This window comes from Astatotilapia calliptera, chromosome 16, assembly GCF_964374335.1.
Source record: "Astatotilapia calliptera chromosome 16, fAstCal68.1, whole genome shotgun sequence".
Lineage (NCBI taxonomy): Eukaryota > Metazoa > Chordata > Actinopteri > Cichliformes > Cichlidae > Astatotilapia > Astatotilapia calliptera.
In genome coordinates, this window is record NC_137437.1 from 33,010,957 (window position 1) to 33,026,833 (window position 15,877).

The 15,877-nt window shown below is 39.6% G+C and overlaps 1 protein-coding gene across 1 annotated transcript in view; it reads right to left on the bottom strand.

Annotated features, from left to right (window-relative positions):
* Positions 1 to 15,561, bottom strand: part of tmeff2a (transmembrane protein with EGF-like and two follistatin-like domains 2a) — a 134,286-nt gene extending 118,725 nt beyond the window's left edge. The window contains exons 1-2 of the mRNA XM_026145780.2: positions 13,675 to 15,561; positions 293 to 402 (exon numbers count right to left, since the gene is read on the bottom strand). Of these exons, the coding sequence (XP_026001565.1) occupies positions 293 to 402; positions 13,675 to 13,864 (300 nt within the window). The 5' untranslated portion in view covers positions 13,865 to 15,561. The remainder of the gene's footprint in view (positions 1 to 292; positions 403 to 13,674) is intronic.
* Between the last annotated feature and the right edge of the window lie 316 nt (positions 15,562 to 15,877).

Here is a 15,877-nt window from a genome sequence, read left to right on the forward strand (position 1 = left end):
TAGCATGAAATATGTAGTAAGCTAGTTAGCAGATGTGCTAACTATTCTGTATGTTAGCATAAATATTGGCAACATTTTGGAAAAGCTGGAAAGGCAGACACTATTACAATTCTTCAAATGTATAAATAATACAATTAAATCAAACCTCCGCCTTACATTTATTGTTATAGATACCATGAATGAACTTTTAATAAAGACAGGGGCGGGTTAGCAGAGAGACATTTAACACCAAAAGGAAAAACGTTGTAGTAAAAAGACACAATGAAACAGTAACAGAAACGTCACATCTTACCTTGAAATCGCAAATGCATGTCACCATGTTCCCGATTCTTAGACATTCCCCATCAAACTTGCATGTGTTGGTGTCGCACAAGAACAGGTCTGTGTCCCGGTCATCGGAACCTGGAGGACCAAAGCCAACAAGAGACAACAGTGACTAAGTGCTTTTCTGTCGAGCCTTCAAGCAACTCTAACCTGAAACCCATTCAGGGTCGTTTCTAATGAACCTCTGCCATTAGTCATATCTCCCTCAGCACGCTGCACTGCTGGAACATAGGTCTGCTGTGCAAAAACACAATGCTAGTGCAATCCTTCTCCTTAGCTGCCAGAATGATCAAATGAAAAAGCAGTAGTCGCTGCTGAAAGGTGAACAAAAGATTTTTTGTTGATGGTATATTACATGATGTTCTGATGATGCTGGAGATATTGAATGGTAGATAGTGCTCTTTAATACATCGTTTTAGAAAGCACTCAGATGTTTAATAGAGGTGACATTTAGGTTCATTACTGAGGTCATGGCGTATAATTTTGTGTCCTACACAACATATTTGTTCTGTTTCTCCACCCATTTATTTCTCTTTAATATTTGTTTGTGTACAACAAGACTAACTCCTGGGGCGTTGTCCAGCAGAGGCAAAACTGGGCTGTGATCCGATTCAGGCTGCGTTAGGGAGCTCAAATGACTCCAACATAGCTTTCTGAATCAAATCAGCGAGTCACATGGGCCTGAGACTGTAGACTGAGCTCAGGGCTGTTAGCTTACCTGAAGTGATTGCTTTAAAAAAAGGCCACGTGCACAAAGACCGTAACATGTGCATGAAGGCTTTTTCCAAAATACATTTAAAGTGTATTCCACCAAATTCCAGCTGACATAAACCCGGCAATCGTGCAGTATCTATTTGCACAAAGATTATTTTAATGCATTCCAAGTTAAAAGTTGAAAAACTGACCTTTTTTTTTTTAAGATCACTGAATAAAATTCTATAGCTTAAGACATTTGTCAGACAAACCAATCTGAGAACTTTTTGCTGAGAATATTTATGAACCAAATGGCTTAAATTATATAAACATGGCCATGATGCCCAGGTCAGACTGTAGTCTCACTACAGAAGATTTTTTTATTTACGTTTATATTGACATGCCTATCATCCTTATTCAGCTATAAATTGTTTTACATCATCATGAATCAGTGAATATATTAGACATGGCATATCACAGACATGTCAGTAAATTGTCTTATATGCAAAATGAAATTGCATTCATGACTGACAGGCTGCTTTCTATTGCTCTAAGCCAGGGGTCAGCAACCTTTAACACCCAAAGAGCCATTTGGACCCAGTTTCCACGCAAAAGAAAACACTGGGAGCCGCAAATACTTTGTGGCATCTAAAATGAAGATAACACTGTATATATTGTTTTTTCTACCTTTATGCTTTGTGTGAACAACTAAAGTGTGTTGCTTATGAAATCCATGAAGTGCTACAGAGAAAACTACATTATATTTATGTAATGAACACATTTTGAACACTTAAAGAAACATAACAAAAAGGAAAGACACCTAGCTGAACTAAAATGATCCATGTAGCAAAGAAAAACTGTTGTGAACCGCCAGCCTTATATCGCCTTTGGGCTTTTGGAGCATAGCAGAGCCTGGACCTGAATTTTAAATTGGAAAAAAGCACTATACTACTAAAAAAAATGAAAAATAAATATTTGCAAAATTCTGCATAAATATTTATGTATTTATTTATTTATTACACAATTAAGTCACTTTCATCTTTACGCAGGACTGTAAGCTGTCATCTGTGAGGCGGGAGCGGTGTTTGTTTTTAACATAGTTCACGGTGGAGAATAGTTGCTGACATAATGTGGATCCGAAAATCCATAGTTGGCCTACCTGGGGTCTAAAGTCTCAGTAAATGCATGGCGTTTCGGCGAGTGTACCGGCTTCCGCGAGTGTGACGCTTATTTTGAGCGACGAAAAATAATAAAATATAATTTTATTTTTATATTTCAATATCACAATCTTTCAATTTAGAACTACAAGTTTAAAAAGAACTAATACAAAAAAAATACACTTCAGCTAAATACTTATAATTTATTTTCCCAAACCACGCGGAGCCGCAGTATAAGGACTAAAGAGCCGCAGGTTGCCGACCCCTGCTCTAAGGATTTGCATTTAACCCTTAAAGTCCAATCTACTATATTACTCGTGTATACATGTTTTTTTCTCAAGAAATTATAATGTGTTTTCTAGCAAAATATCCAGCTATTTTATTAATATTAATTACTAAATTAATATTAATCCTCCCTCTGCAAAGAGTGAGGTCCTAACACTGTTTTCAGCCACAACAGTCAGGTTAAGCTTTAATAATTTGCTGTACCCTTCCTGGTGAGTACTGAACATCAACAGAGCAGTTGTTAGAGACCAAAAGCAGAGTTAATATAGAGTGCATGCTAAATCTAGAGTCATGAATCACATGACATCACACCAGATGAATGAACAATAGACCTCTGTACATTTTTCACATTATTTCACTGTTTCCATTTAAAAGGTTGCATGAACAGCTGGTTTCCACTCCACCCAAACAGGACAAAAAGACTGTGATTGGAGATTTCATGACTTCGGCCAAAATAACTGTTTTTCTGATGAGAACACAACACTTTTTTAATATCAAATACAAACACTGAGGCAGTCGTATCATGTCATTTGGCCATTTATCAGTCCATAGGTGCACACAGAAGGCAGAAAAACAAAATAACAAAAAGCAGACTAATATAAATAATTAATATGATATTGTCAAATTTTAGGATGTAATTTTAAGCAGCAGACTATTTTCATCCAAAGCGTGAAGTTGGTGGTTTTGAATTCCCATGATAGTTAACAATAAGAAAATAAATCTAAACCTTTTCAGAAGGAAGGAAACCAGTTCAACTAAAGTTCCCACGAACTGCATACGCAGTATAGATTAGTGGAATGACAGTATTTAGGTACAGCACATTATATACACGACTAAAACCTGGAGAAAAGATGCAGTTCAGTGTCTTTTAGCAAGCATTTTTAAAATATTTAATTAACCATTAAAAAGAAAAACATAGTTAGAAGGTCCACAAGGCATGGCAAAATTGGAATTTGGAGCTAAATATGAACATCAAACGGATTCATCTTTGATGTTCAAAGACGAACAGTGTGGGTTTTGTTCTTTTATGTCTCAGTTTATACTTTGCAGCCTTAAGGGAAAAGCAAATAGGCGAGTGACGTTTTATCTATTTCTTTCTTTTAAACACGAGACACAGATGAAGCAAGTATACGATGAAGATGCTGAGTATTTAGGTTTAAACAACGATTAAAACACATACATATTCTTTTATCTGCGACCATTATGAAAGCCCCAGGGAAAATGCACATTTCTTTGGGATCAAATGTCTCTTAAGAGCAATAAAATTTAATTTTAGGTTATTTTAATCAACCTTATTTAATCAAACAATTAGAGCATGAAAAAACCCCTCCTAATTGGGTGTTTAACTTTTCTCACAGAGATATTCTTTATTACCACACCATCCTACAGGGAGCACATTACACTATCAGTGAGTGTTCTGACTTTCATTTAGCCTGGCTTTTACGATCAGCCCCAAAAAAGTTAATCAAGCAAACTCTACATTAAGAAATACACAATTTAAACGATGAAATCTACACATTACTAAAATAAACTCTTTTTTTAAATTCTCTGGACTGGACAAATATCTAATCATTAGGGAAAAGATGCTCGGTATCAAGTGAATGTATCCAAATCAAGTAAATGTCATTTGACTAGATTCCATTAAATGCAACATTGTACACTGAACTTACAGGCGTAAACTAAACGTATGCAAAAAAACCCTAAAAAAACATTATCAACCACAAAACTGCCAACGTGCTATCATGACATTGCATTAAAGGTAAGGAGCCAGCCTCGTTCATCTCACAAAACAGCAAAAAGTTATCATGTGAAATGGCACGTGTGATATTCATACACATCATAATGCCTGGCTGTCTGTGGATGTTACAGGCAAGATATCTTACAAAGCTATTTTCTATTCATAGATATCTTATTATAATGGACACTTAGACACAGTATCTCCTGTAACCTGTCATAACCAATGACCTTCTCCACTTCGAAAAGCCCTTCTTGGCATAGAACAACCTATCAGGCAATAATACCCCATGGAATAGAAGTCCATGCTAAAACGAACCTGCTATTTGCCAAGGTCCTGAATGACCATAAGTGTAAGCTCTCTGTGAAAACATACAATCACTGAGCCAAGAACAGTGGTATGAGAGGTCTCCAAGCTTGGAGTGCACGGATGAAACAAAGCCCTCAGCCTGAAGAGGGCCATACAAGACAGTCTGGAAAACCACACACAAAAAAAATAATAATTAAAATTGGCACCCAGGCAACTGGCATGTTGATGATACTCACTGGAGAGAAGCATTGTTAGGATGACAATCATACAACTGGCTACGTGCATACAAATGACTGGAAAATATCAGATCATTTTCAAGCCAGCTAGTAAAGTCTTTGAAAGATTGGAAATGTTTTTGTGTGTGAGCGTGAATCTGTGTGTGTCAAATCAGTCCAAGCTACAAATTTCATAGTTTGATATTTTAGCTCTTTTTCAAGGTTCTCTGGGCAACAGGCTTATGGAAAACAAAGGTGGGGAAAAAGCAGAAACTCGATTTTAAATGAAAAAAAAAGTGACTCCTCCACAAGTCATTAAACTGTCTTCTTTACCGAGAAACAGATGCGAAGCTTGGACATCCCCAGGAGCCAGGAAGCAAGAGGAATACATCTATCACTTGTAAACAATAACTCACAGGGATTCATTACTGCTGGAGACATTCTTATCATCTTATGAACAACAGTGCAATCAAGACTTGCAGATGAAGATGCTTTGTCTACTGGAATCAAAGACGATTGTTCCTGTGAACTGTTTACAAGGATGCGAGTGGCACAGCTTTTGTAATAGCTGTAAATGTCTGAAAAACAATCATCATGTGACATAAATTATGTTATGTTTTATACTTGCTTCTCTTACATCTTCAGAGACACTGGGGCCAAAAGGGTTTAGACTGCAGGGAAAAACGGCACCAATCTCAGTCATTTGAGAATGATTGCCTACAAGTGGTATTTACTGCGGTGGTACAACTTGAAAAATGTCTTTGTTTACACAATAATAAATGACACAGAATCAACAGGTTAGTATTCATCACCTTTGTTTTTTAATCATAAAACCATTTTGCCTTTTGGTGCAATCTGATTTCAGATTCTCTTGTGTGGCAGTGGCTTTGAATTCAAAAATTCAACCCCACATGTTTGGCAAACATAAAAAAAATAGAGGTGTTGGAAGTTTGAAATGTATCCATTTTAAGGGACCTGAAACAGGATTACAGTGATAAGCATTACTGTTATCAACTAAAAATGTTGTCAGTATCCCGTACAAGTACCTACATGTTCAGTCAGTGGATATTAGCTAAACATATTGTAACATGCTGTGGGATTATTATAATTGTAATTGCCTAATATGTTATTCAAAGTCAGTAGCTTACAGAACATTTAGGTTGAATTTCTATTTTACTAATGTGAGACTGGTTTGATGAAGTTCATACAGACTTCAGAAACATTTCTGTGACATACTTTACCTCATAAAAACTTTGTAAAAAATGTATATGTATCAAGAATGACTGAATACAAGATATCGCCTAATTTTCTTTCAAATGAAAGCTACACATCTTTCGTAAATGTCCTCCCTCCATAAGCACATTAAACCAGTCGTAACCAGGATTCCTGTTGAGTTGGCTGGCTTCCTGCTGCTTTGCGGCAAACATGAACAGGGGTAAAGTAAAGTAATTTTATGGCTTATCCAGATGTTCTGAATAAGATCAGATCAAATGGATAAAACTGAATCCTCAGAACAATACCTCACATACCTGGTTTGGCCAAGCTCAAGAGGACAAGTTTGATCAAAAAATATGAATTCTGAAACTAGTTTTGACATTGACGAAGTTACGTATTTGAACCGAACACATTTAGGGAGTAAAAGAAAAAATACCAGTGGATTCTTTACATGTCAGAGTTATACTGAAAAGTGGGGACCTGTTAATTACCTTTCCAGCAATGTATTTTTGGAAATTTTAAAAGCTTACTGCAAAAGTGCTACTTGACTCCACATTACTGTCTGCTCAGCTGTGAGGCAGACTATGCTTCATTTATTTGAGTATTGCAAGCAACAAAGGCCCAGCTTGTGTACTGGACAAATGATGATTCCATTTTATAATTTTATATGACCCCAAGCATTTTTCTTTTTTTCCTTTCTTTTTGTTTTCATACCCGCAACATATATGCCTGGATGGATGGATGGATAGATGGATCTGGCAAACAACTAAAAAACAAAAAGATATAACCCTCAAGTGTTAAATAGCAAACAGTGCTGAAATTAAATGTGCACCATGGCTAAGAAATTATGCACTCAACATGTGTAGTCTGGATGTCACCCTTAATTGGCCCATGTGGTAAATAGCACATAAGGCCTGAATATAACAAAAGAAATGTGGGCCTGGATTTGCGGTTAAAGTTGTTATAATTTATTTGTGCTTGGTTGATGTGCAGAACTGTTATGGCTAACACTTGGCGCAGATCTGATAAACAGTAGCAGACCATCCAACTGATATGAAGACCAAATTAAAGTGTCTAGTATTAGTCACATCTGGTAACCGACTGATTAACAGATAATTAGCTATCTGTTAGCTAATCTTAAGGACATTTAGCTAAAGAAATCAGATGTGTTAGCAAGCAAGAACAAATGCTCATTAATCAGCAGGCGAGCTAGAGTAATTCTGGTCCTACCCCAAAATTTTAATTTAATGTTTTGCATAAAGCACAGGTTGTAAAAGCTAGGACCACTTCTCTTCCTTACACTTTAAATCCAGGGTTCTAAAATTGCTGCTAATGGGCTAATGTTGCAGCTTCTCACAGCAGACTAAACCTTCCTAACAGTGAAACATATAACTACTGCAAATAAATACCACCTCACAAACTGTTTAAAAAAAACTACAATTACTAACAAAACTGCCACTCTGAAATAACACATTATAAACAGAAATGTGCAGATGTGTGCAATTTCCTGTGCGCAGCAATTTCCTGTAGCTGCGTATAGCCTTCAATGATTTGTTGGCTCCCTAAACATGCAGTCAGTCAATAAAAATGTGAAAACCACAGCTTTAAATAGACCTGCTCCAAACCCAGCATCACCAACTTTACCAAAGGTAACTTTAAGGAGAGAACAGAAAACAGATGCAATGATAAAATCATTCCAGCTGTTATTGTTTGCTTTGGATGTGTCGCTAAGTGTGCTGCACGCTCTCGTGCTTCATTCCCAACCAAATTTAAATGGGACACGACTGATACAAGTTCCGTGCACGGCCCAAGCTGCACTGTGTCGGAGTCCAGGAAAACGTATACTTCCTGCTCCTGCCCTGTCGTTCCAGGAGGAGATTACAGTGAGCTGAATAATTAACGAAAACAAGCTGCCAAACATCAAATATTGAGAAGGTAATGTTTATATGCTAACGATTAAGATGCCAAGCGAAGCACTTACTTGTCTAAAAGAGAGAACTTGTTAGCCAAATGCATCTCCTGCTACCTACCTGGAATTTCACTGCACTAAGAACTATGCACTAAGAAGAATGAAGAGTTCTCCACCCAGGTTTTAAGCATTGTGCTGATCAATAATTAAACAGACTAAATGAATAATGAAGGCTGAACAACCACAGTGGTGAGACATCTTCTCCTGACCTTTCTCGTACTGGAGGTCTTTTTTTTTTTTATAACTTTGCAACAGGTTTTTTTCCACATGTTTGTGAGGGAGGAAGTTACAGTTTAGTCTTTTTATATCAGATTATTGAACGCTGAACACCAAAAGCAAGTCATAGTTTGTTTGGTCTGAAGCAACTGATGGGTTTGTAAACTTATAGCTCTTTCTTGTGGTTTGGTTTCTTTTTATACAGAGAAAACTTGAAGTGATCCAAAATTTGTCATTGCAGCATTCAGTTTGCTTGCTGGCCAGATGTTTCTGTGGAAGGAGCAACAAACGTAAATACAGGAAGAACGTATTGTGTTCTGGACTATTGAGACCTCGGCTCATTTTACAGCTAGCAGTTACAATTTGTGTACTCTGCACATCGATGGTACTTCTTTGCATCTCAGAATACAAAACATAACGCAGCTAGGGGAAGATGTTTAGCACAAACTTGCAGTGTACTTCGGGTAGCTTGCTTGGCGCGAGGTAAGATCACGTTCTAGTCATAAACAAACCGCTCTGGAGGTTGTTTGCAACTGGACTGAGACCAGCTCCTCCAAAGGATGTTGATGCAGATGTTTTTGAGTGTGATCTGTGTTCAGTTTGCACAGACAAACTGCAACAAGGAGGGAAATTACACTAGACTTTGCTTTAAATGGTCTAAACCATGCAGGTGTGAAAACATCCTGAAACTTTAAACAAATTTTCAAGATTTTTTTTAAATAAAGTAAAACATAAAGCATTCTTAGTTGACCAACTTTCATTTCACTACTTTAATAGAACCAATTAGCAACTTCAGATTGGTTCGATTAAACCAAGCCAGCATTGCTTATCTCAAAATTCATCTCTCATTGCAGTTTATTGTCAGAGGTGTAAACCTGCATGCAAGTATGTCTGACTTCTGTCTTGACAGATCTCGAAAGCAAATGGCCAGTTATCCCCTGAATGCTCTTAAATTCCCTCCACTTGATGGGATTTGCAGAAGACTTTGCATATTCTACACTTATCCCTGTCACTATAAGTCTCAAAGCATCACATGGACTTTTAAAGTTAACAATAGCAAAGTACTCAGTGAAGAACAGATTGTCTTTATCACAGAAATGTCCCCACAGGAGATGTAAGGTATAATTAAATTGTGAGCAGTCATTCATACAGTTTATTATTACAGTAGAAATGTGTGATAAAGATAAAACTGAATTGGACTGAATTCCTTTCAGCAACCTATGAATGCATTGTTCTACTACTTGTTTTAATATGACCAAATACAGCCAAAAGCTTTGAGCTGATCGTGTGTAAAAGTCTGCAAGTACATCTGTTAAGGATGTCTATCAGCCAGCTGATGTGCAGTCGGTATATAACACAGACGTTACTTGCTTGTTTAAAGCAATACAAGCCCAAAAATCGCAGGTTTGATTGAGATAATTACACAAAATTCTAATTATATAGTTAACTGCGTTGGATGAGTATGACATCTTGGATAAAGCAGCAGTTTTTGAGTGCATGCAGGTGAATTGTCACCGGAAAGAATTTTACCCAGCACAAATCTGTACAGAAATGTGTTTCAAAGAGTCCCAACATGACAGTAGTAACATTAACACATTACTGTAGTGTTAAGGCAATATTAAATGACAGGTGAGGCGAGCCTTCAGTTTGGCTATAGGGAGCCTTTTAGGATCTTAAAACTCAATGTACTTGTTGCACTGATCGACATCATCACAGGATCAGGCAGCAATAAATTGTGCAACTTAAGGTCCGTGTCCAGCAAGCTACTATCTAGGAACTAGATGTTCCTGATTTTGACGATACTAAACACGAGACGGGTGTGTTTCATTTGTTAGATAAAGGACCTTTACAAGGGAAAAATGACTATAAAGTAACAAAAGCCACGTCCAAGTCCTAACATATCTGACATTTAGTCTCTAGTGAATATTCCACATATCCTACGCCCCCAAGTGAAACAACAAGTTCACATCTAAAACCACCCTCTTCACCTTGTTAACTCTTTTTCACTTGTTATTACCAAATACATCATACTATAAGATGTTGAATTTTAATCGACATATCATGGTCTGTTTGTCATTGCTACTCTTTTCTTATGTTTAAGTCTGTCTACAATAGCAAGTAGGGCCAAATTCAGGTCTAACTTCACAGACAGAAAATTACATGCCATGTGGGCCTTTATGTCTTTAATAGGTGCTGGTATTTTAGCTAATTTGTTTCACTTAAATTTAGAAATACCTTGGTGTTCTTTACATATGACTGCTTGTTTTCTGATAATATTGCCTAGATGAAGGATGTCGAGGGTAAAAAGTATTGGCACTGAACCCTGTTGAATGCCACAACTACTTCATGCGTCATCATGAAGTGACACAAACACCAATAAAGAAAAATAAGCATCCCCTCTTTTCTCTTATGGCTTTTAATGAATCCCTTAATTCTACATCCTGAAAATGATAACCTTTTACTGGACAAATAATGATGCAGCAACAAGTATAAACACAAATCAATAGAAAATCGACCAACTCGCAGATCAAATGGGCCCTTTTTATAGCAGTCATTATGACTTGTCATGGCAGGAAAAAAATCATGTGTTTTTAATTACGTTAACAATGATGCAGTTACACTCAGGTGTCCTAGAAAGTCATAACAGTGTGACAAGGAGTCTGCACAATACATGCACAGCATCAGAAACTGAAGCAGCTAAATGGAATTCAGCACTCGTTAACTTTATAACTGTACTGTTCCTAACCTATTGTGATGTGTCAACATGTCAAATTCTTCATTTTCTGTAACATTACTCCATCAATATGGTGGCAAGTGTTAAAAAACATTTCACAGCTCAGTTATCCCTTTTAAAAATCTTGGCACATAATGCATGCAATGATTATAGCTTCCCACGCGCCTAACTCAAATATAATTAATTAAAGAAATATATACTATATAGGACCTTAAGAAGTGTGGAAAACATTTCTTTCTGCTGCAGCTTCACAGAGCCACAACTCGTACATTCAAATCTTTACACAAATACTACCTAGTACAAGATGACACGAGGGATTTGAAGAACAATTTTATGTCTGTACTCGCACTCAAACATTCACTTGGTGCCCTTCTAGGATTGAGATTGAGCTGTTCTGCCTCCTCGCTGGCAGTTCCTCAAGCCATTAACAGATGCAAGCCAAACAGAATGGCAGTCTTTGTCAAACCAAGTTTTTTCTAACTCCCTTTTATTCCATAAAACAAAATCGAATTCATTGCTTTTTCAAAGGCGACGCTGTTGAAACTGGCAACTCGTTTTCTTGATACTACTGCCCATAATTATCTGTTTCTTAGCACTGAAGTGACATTGGGCTCATCACCAAACTGTTTTTCAGTCAGTGCCATTCTCCCTGCGCTGCAAACTGTCACACATTGGTGGTGTTGTTAGGAAGAAGTGGATAATTAAGCCCTGTGCCATTACTGCGGGTTTATTAATATCATTATCTTATTTTTATTATCTTTCAAAGGGTCTTATCTTTTCACGGTGGACTACATGTCACTTGTTGTGCTCTATTAATTGTAACTGATGCTGGGTGCATGTGAGTGCCTGTCCATTGTTCTATCATATGCACTTAAACCTCCTCAAGGCGTGCAGGATAAAAGCTTTCGCTGAAATGCAGATGAGAGTGTGTCAGGAAGTGGGGAGGCAGGCGAGTGTGTATTGGGACAGGATGTGTACCATTATCAGTGATTACGTGCTGATCACCACCATCAACAGCGGCGGCACAAAACCAGCCTCCAGTAGGTTACAATGCAGTAATCTGAATAAAGATATGATCAATTATCGGCCTGAATCAGAGGAGAGTACTGTTCAGATGAACTCATTCATGACTTCATCTGCATGTACTGTAGATTCTTGGGCCACGGCTTCACTTGATACCTGGGCTTTTCATTACAGGATGAATAATAAAACAAAAACAAGGGGAAAAAAATCCTTGTACCACACACCTGATCGCTTGTCATTAGTGGATCAATGACATAAAATTATCCTCATGTATTTCCAGTTCATTCATTACCTCAGTGATCCTTCAACATTAGCACTTCAACATGGGTATCACGGTACAGGAAGATAGAATCACGGTCTGATGTTGCGGTTGTTTGCATCACGGTTTTGGTCTCAACCCTATGAATACCAGAGATGCTTAGAATAAAGACAGCAACCTTCGACAGGTTACAGTAATACGATAGAGTTCAATCGCTTCTTCTTTGCGTGTACTTAATTAAGTCTGACTTAATCCGCCCATTATCATAATCAAATTCATTTTTAAAACTTTGATATCCAAATTAGACATCCCCCTTTCTGGTTGGCAGTCTAGTTTGTAGAATCAAATATAGATCTGTCATGTAGCATTTCTTAATATCATTCCTATACATGTCACATGTGCATCAGTTATGCTCTTTGTCATAAATGACTTCCCCTTTCTTTTTATTGAGATGTCATCCAAGCAGGCTACACTGATACTCCTTTTTTCAAGCAGCAAACAGCAGTCATAACTCTCATATTGATGTCTGGCTGTTATGAGCTATAATATCAATACTGCTACTGCCCATGAGTGTGTGGAACCGGCTTAGAGCTATTTTAAGGGTTCAGACTTAGACAGGCGACAGGGGAAATTTATGGCGGCACAGTCGGCTGATTTACAAAGGGAGGCGAGGCGCTGCGCTCTGCAGCCCGCTCCGCTTCTTTTATCGTTTTGGGCACCAAAGGGAGAAAACAAGTTTATAGCTCAGTGGTCTGTTAAAGAAACGACAGCATTTTTTTAATTTAAAGGTGTCAATTAATTAAACAATTTGCCTGCCAAATAAGCCCATAAAACTAGGCTGTAATTTCCAGCTGCGATCGATTTGCTGGGTTAAAGTTAATGGTCAATCTGAGCGCGATAAAACACCCTAGAGTTGACTAGAATGTGTTTTTGCTTCGGGTTACTGGCAGATAACACGAAAGAAGCCCGTTTGAACTCAAACGGAATTTCTGCGACCTCAAACTAACCGTGTTGTTATTGTGGCGCACGCCGCCTTATTCCGTGGACAAGCTTCCCACAGACCCCAACTCCTCCCCGCCCGCTCTATTTCTCGTTAAAATGATCCTTAATGTCGCTGCTTCCACTTCGTGTCGGATCGAAATCATCGACCCTCCCGCTCGCCTGCCCGGTGACATGATCGCCGCTGCATGCTTTGCTGTCAAGCTCCGAGGCGAACTCAGCGAGGCTAAATGCACATCAAGCAAACCCCCTCCAAAACTCTGCATCCCCTCATCGTCGGGCTTTTGCAGTCGGTATCTGCAGCCAGAGTGCTCCACGGCTCCAGCACCGACCCCGGGCATGCTAACAGGACACAATCACAAAACTACAGCGAGGAGAATGAGGCGTCTGTTGCAAGCGCACTCCTAAACTTTGATCTGGTCGTGCTGCTCAGTCTCGGGGATCTAACACTAGTCTCACATGAGTTTAACTTCGATGTGCGTCTAGATATTTACTGCACACAACCTGGAGCGAGGCTGCTATTGAATAAAATGACTCTCACCGGAGCAGTTCCAGCCGGTCGGCGTCTGGCAGTCGCTGAGGGAGGAAGGGAAGGCGCGCAGCTGCTCCACAGGTAAAGTGGCGAGAAACGAGACGAGTGTGATCCTGAGCCAGCCCCCCGCTGTCCCGCTCCACCGGCGCAGTCGTCTGGGCTCCTCGAGAGGTGCCTGAGCCGCCACGGACAGACCCATCTCTCACTGGCCCCGACCGCACAAGCGAGGTGGGAAAGAGACGCAGACGCGCACCGACAACTCCAATCCCAACAGGTTCAGCGGGGCGCCTAGAGACCTACAGCAGAACATTTTCCGAGCGAGACCGTGCGCCCCATGTAGCAGTGCCCCGTGTAGACCGGCCAAATAGGTTCCGCCCGATCCAAGCGAGAGTGCGAGAAGGAGAAAAAGAGGTCTAGTGGGGGCACTGCCGAGGGGTTGGTGGGCGATGGAGGAGGCGTGTGGGATGGAGGAAAAAAAGTTAGCGACGCAAGCGAGAAGACTTGCGAGCAGGAGAAGATGCTCAAAGATGAGGAGAGGGGAGAAAGATGGCAAAGGGGGAGAAAAGGAGGGTGATATAAAAGGAGGTGATAAAACTGCACAGCAGAGAGGATGAAGCCAGAGTATCCCACGGGCAGGATTTGGAGACGACGGCACTTGTGTAATAGTATCCACGGGTGAAACGAGCAGCGGTCCTCCCGATTTAGTTTGTATGTGCGGTGCGTTCAGAGTCGCGGCGAGTTGGTGTTTCTCTCTCCCCCTCTTTCTCTCTCGCTTTCTCAGCAGCAGCTGGCTGTGATCACGTGGAGCATGATGCGAGGAGGAAGGGGGCGCCCCTCAGTAACAATTAGAACGGGTAACTGGTGGAAAAGGCAAAATATAAAAACACGCGATAACAAAGGGAAGAAAATAAAAGATTTTTTTAATGAATGAAGATAGAAAACAAAGTAGTCCGGGCTTAGTCCCGGTGCTTGCTGATGGCTTCCCCACGAATAAGCAGCATAAAGGAGGACACACTGCCTTTATAATTGGCCAGGAGCATTTAGTGTCTGCAGGAATCGATTCGTCCAGCCTGGCCTGGGATAATTGCTCCGCTTTGAAACGAAACTGACGCTATTCCTGAGTCTCTGCCTCCAGGCGATCCACAGAGACCTCAATAGTATTCATATATTTTTGGATACTGCTGTCACGCAGGGCGGGGCGGGATGGAGCTGGTAATTGATGTGCTTTTGGTCATGAAAGAAAGTGCACAGCATCTGCTGGAGCGGTCAAGTCCAGCGTCAGGCTGAGAACGATCACCCTTTGAACCGAGGAAATTGGAAGCCACGCGCGTGGAAAAGCCCCATAAAGCAAACAAAGCGGGTATCTGTTAAGATCTGTCACAGTTGTGAAGACGTTTGACTTCATGATATTAGGAGAACGCTGCAGTTGCTTGCAAACAAATAAACCCCTTATTCTTACTTAAAGATCATTACATTTTTCCTCTGCTGATGGACTTCTTGAAGACCATCTGCGACAAACAACAAAATGCAAAATACAGAAACTTCGATACTTTTGGGTTCTTCTGGGTCATCACAATGAAAAAAGCAAAAACAAAAAAAACAACAAAGGGGATTATTTCACAGACACCTGCACCTGCGTGGGATGCGGTGGGAATGACAATGACTCAAGAAGCTGATAAATAAAGACAGATATGAAATATTAAAATGAGCAAACACTTTTACTGGCCACAGGGGGCAGCTGAATCAAGCCGCAAACACAAACCTGACATATTCTGACCTCTGAGGCTGACAGCTGTTTTACCAAACAGTGAGTAATTCAGCAAAATCATACCTGCTCTCAAGATAAAAACACCAAATAGTCACCAAATGATCTGTTTCTTTGTCAACACACATTCTTGTTATCATTTTTTCAGGGCAGTTAACGCATTTAACTTTTGAAGAGAGTTCTGTGCCTCTGAGAGGGACAGGTGAGTGAAAAGAAAAGCCAGGTTTGTAACAAGTAGTAATTGTTGTACTTTAAGCAAGCAACGCAGACCTCAACGACTGCAAAAGGTCAGTTTGGCAGTAATATGCTGCGTAAAACACAGGATATTGATTAGGACTGTGAAACTAATTGTAATAGGCTTTAATGGTATTTCGCTTGCTCATTATTCCAGTGCAACAGTACTATGCCAGTGTTTTTCTCTGCAGACTCAGTCAGCTCTGTAGTCTT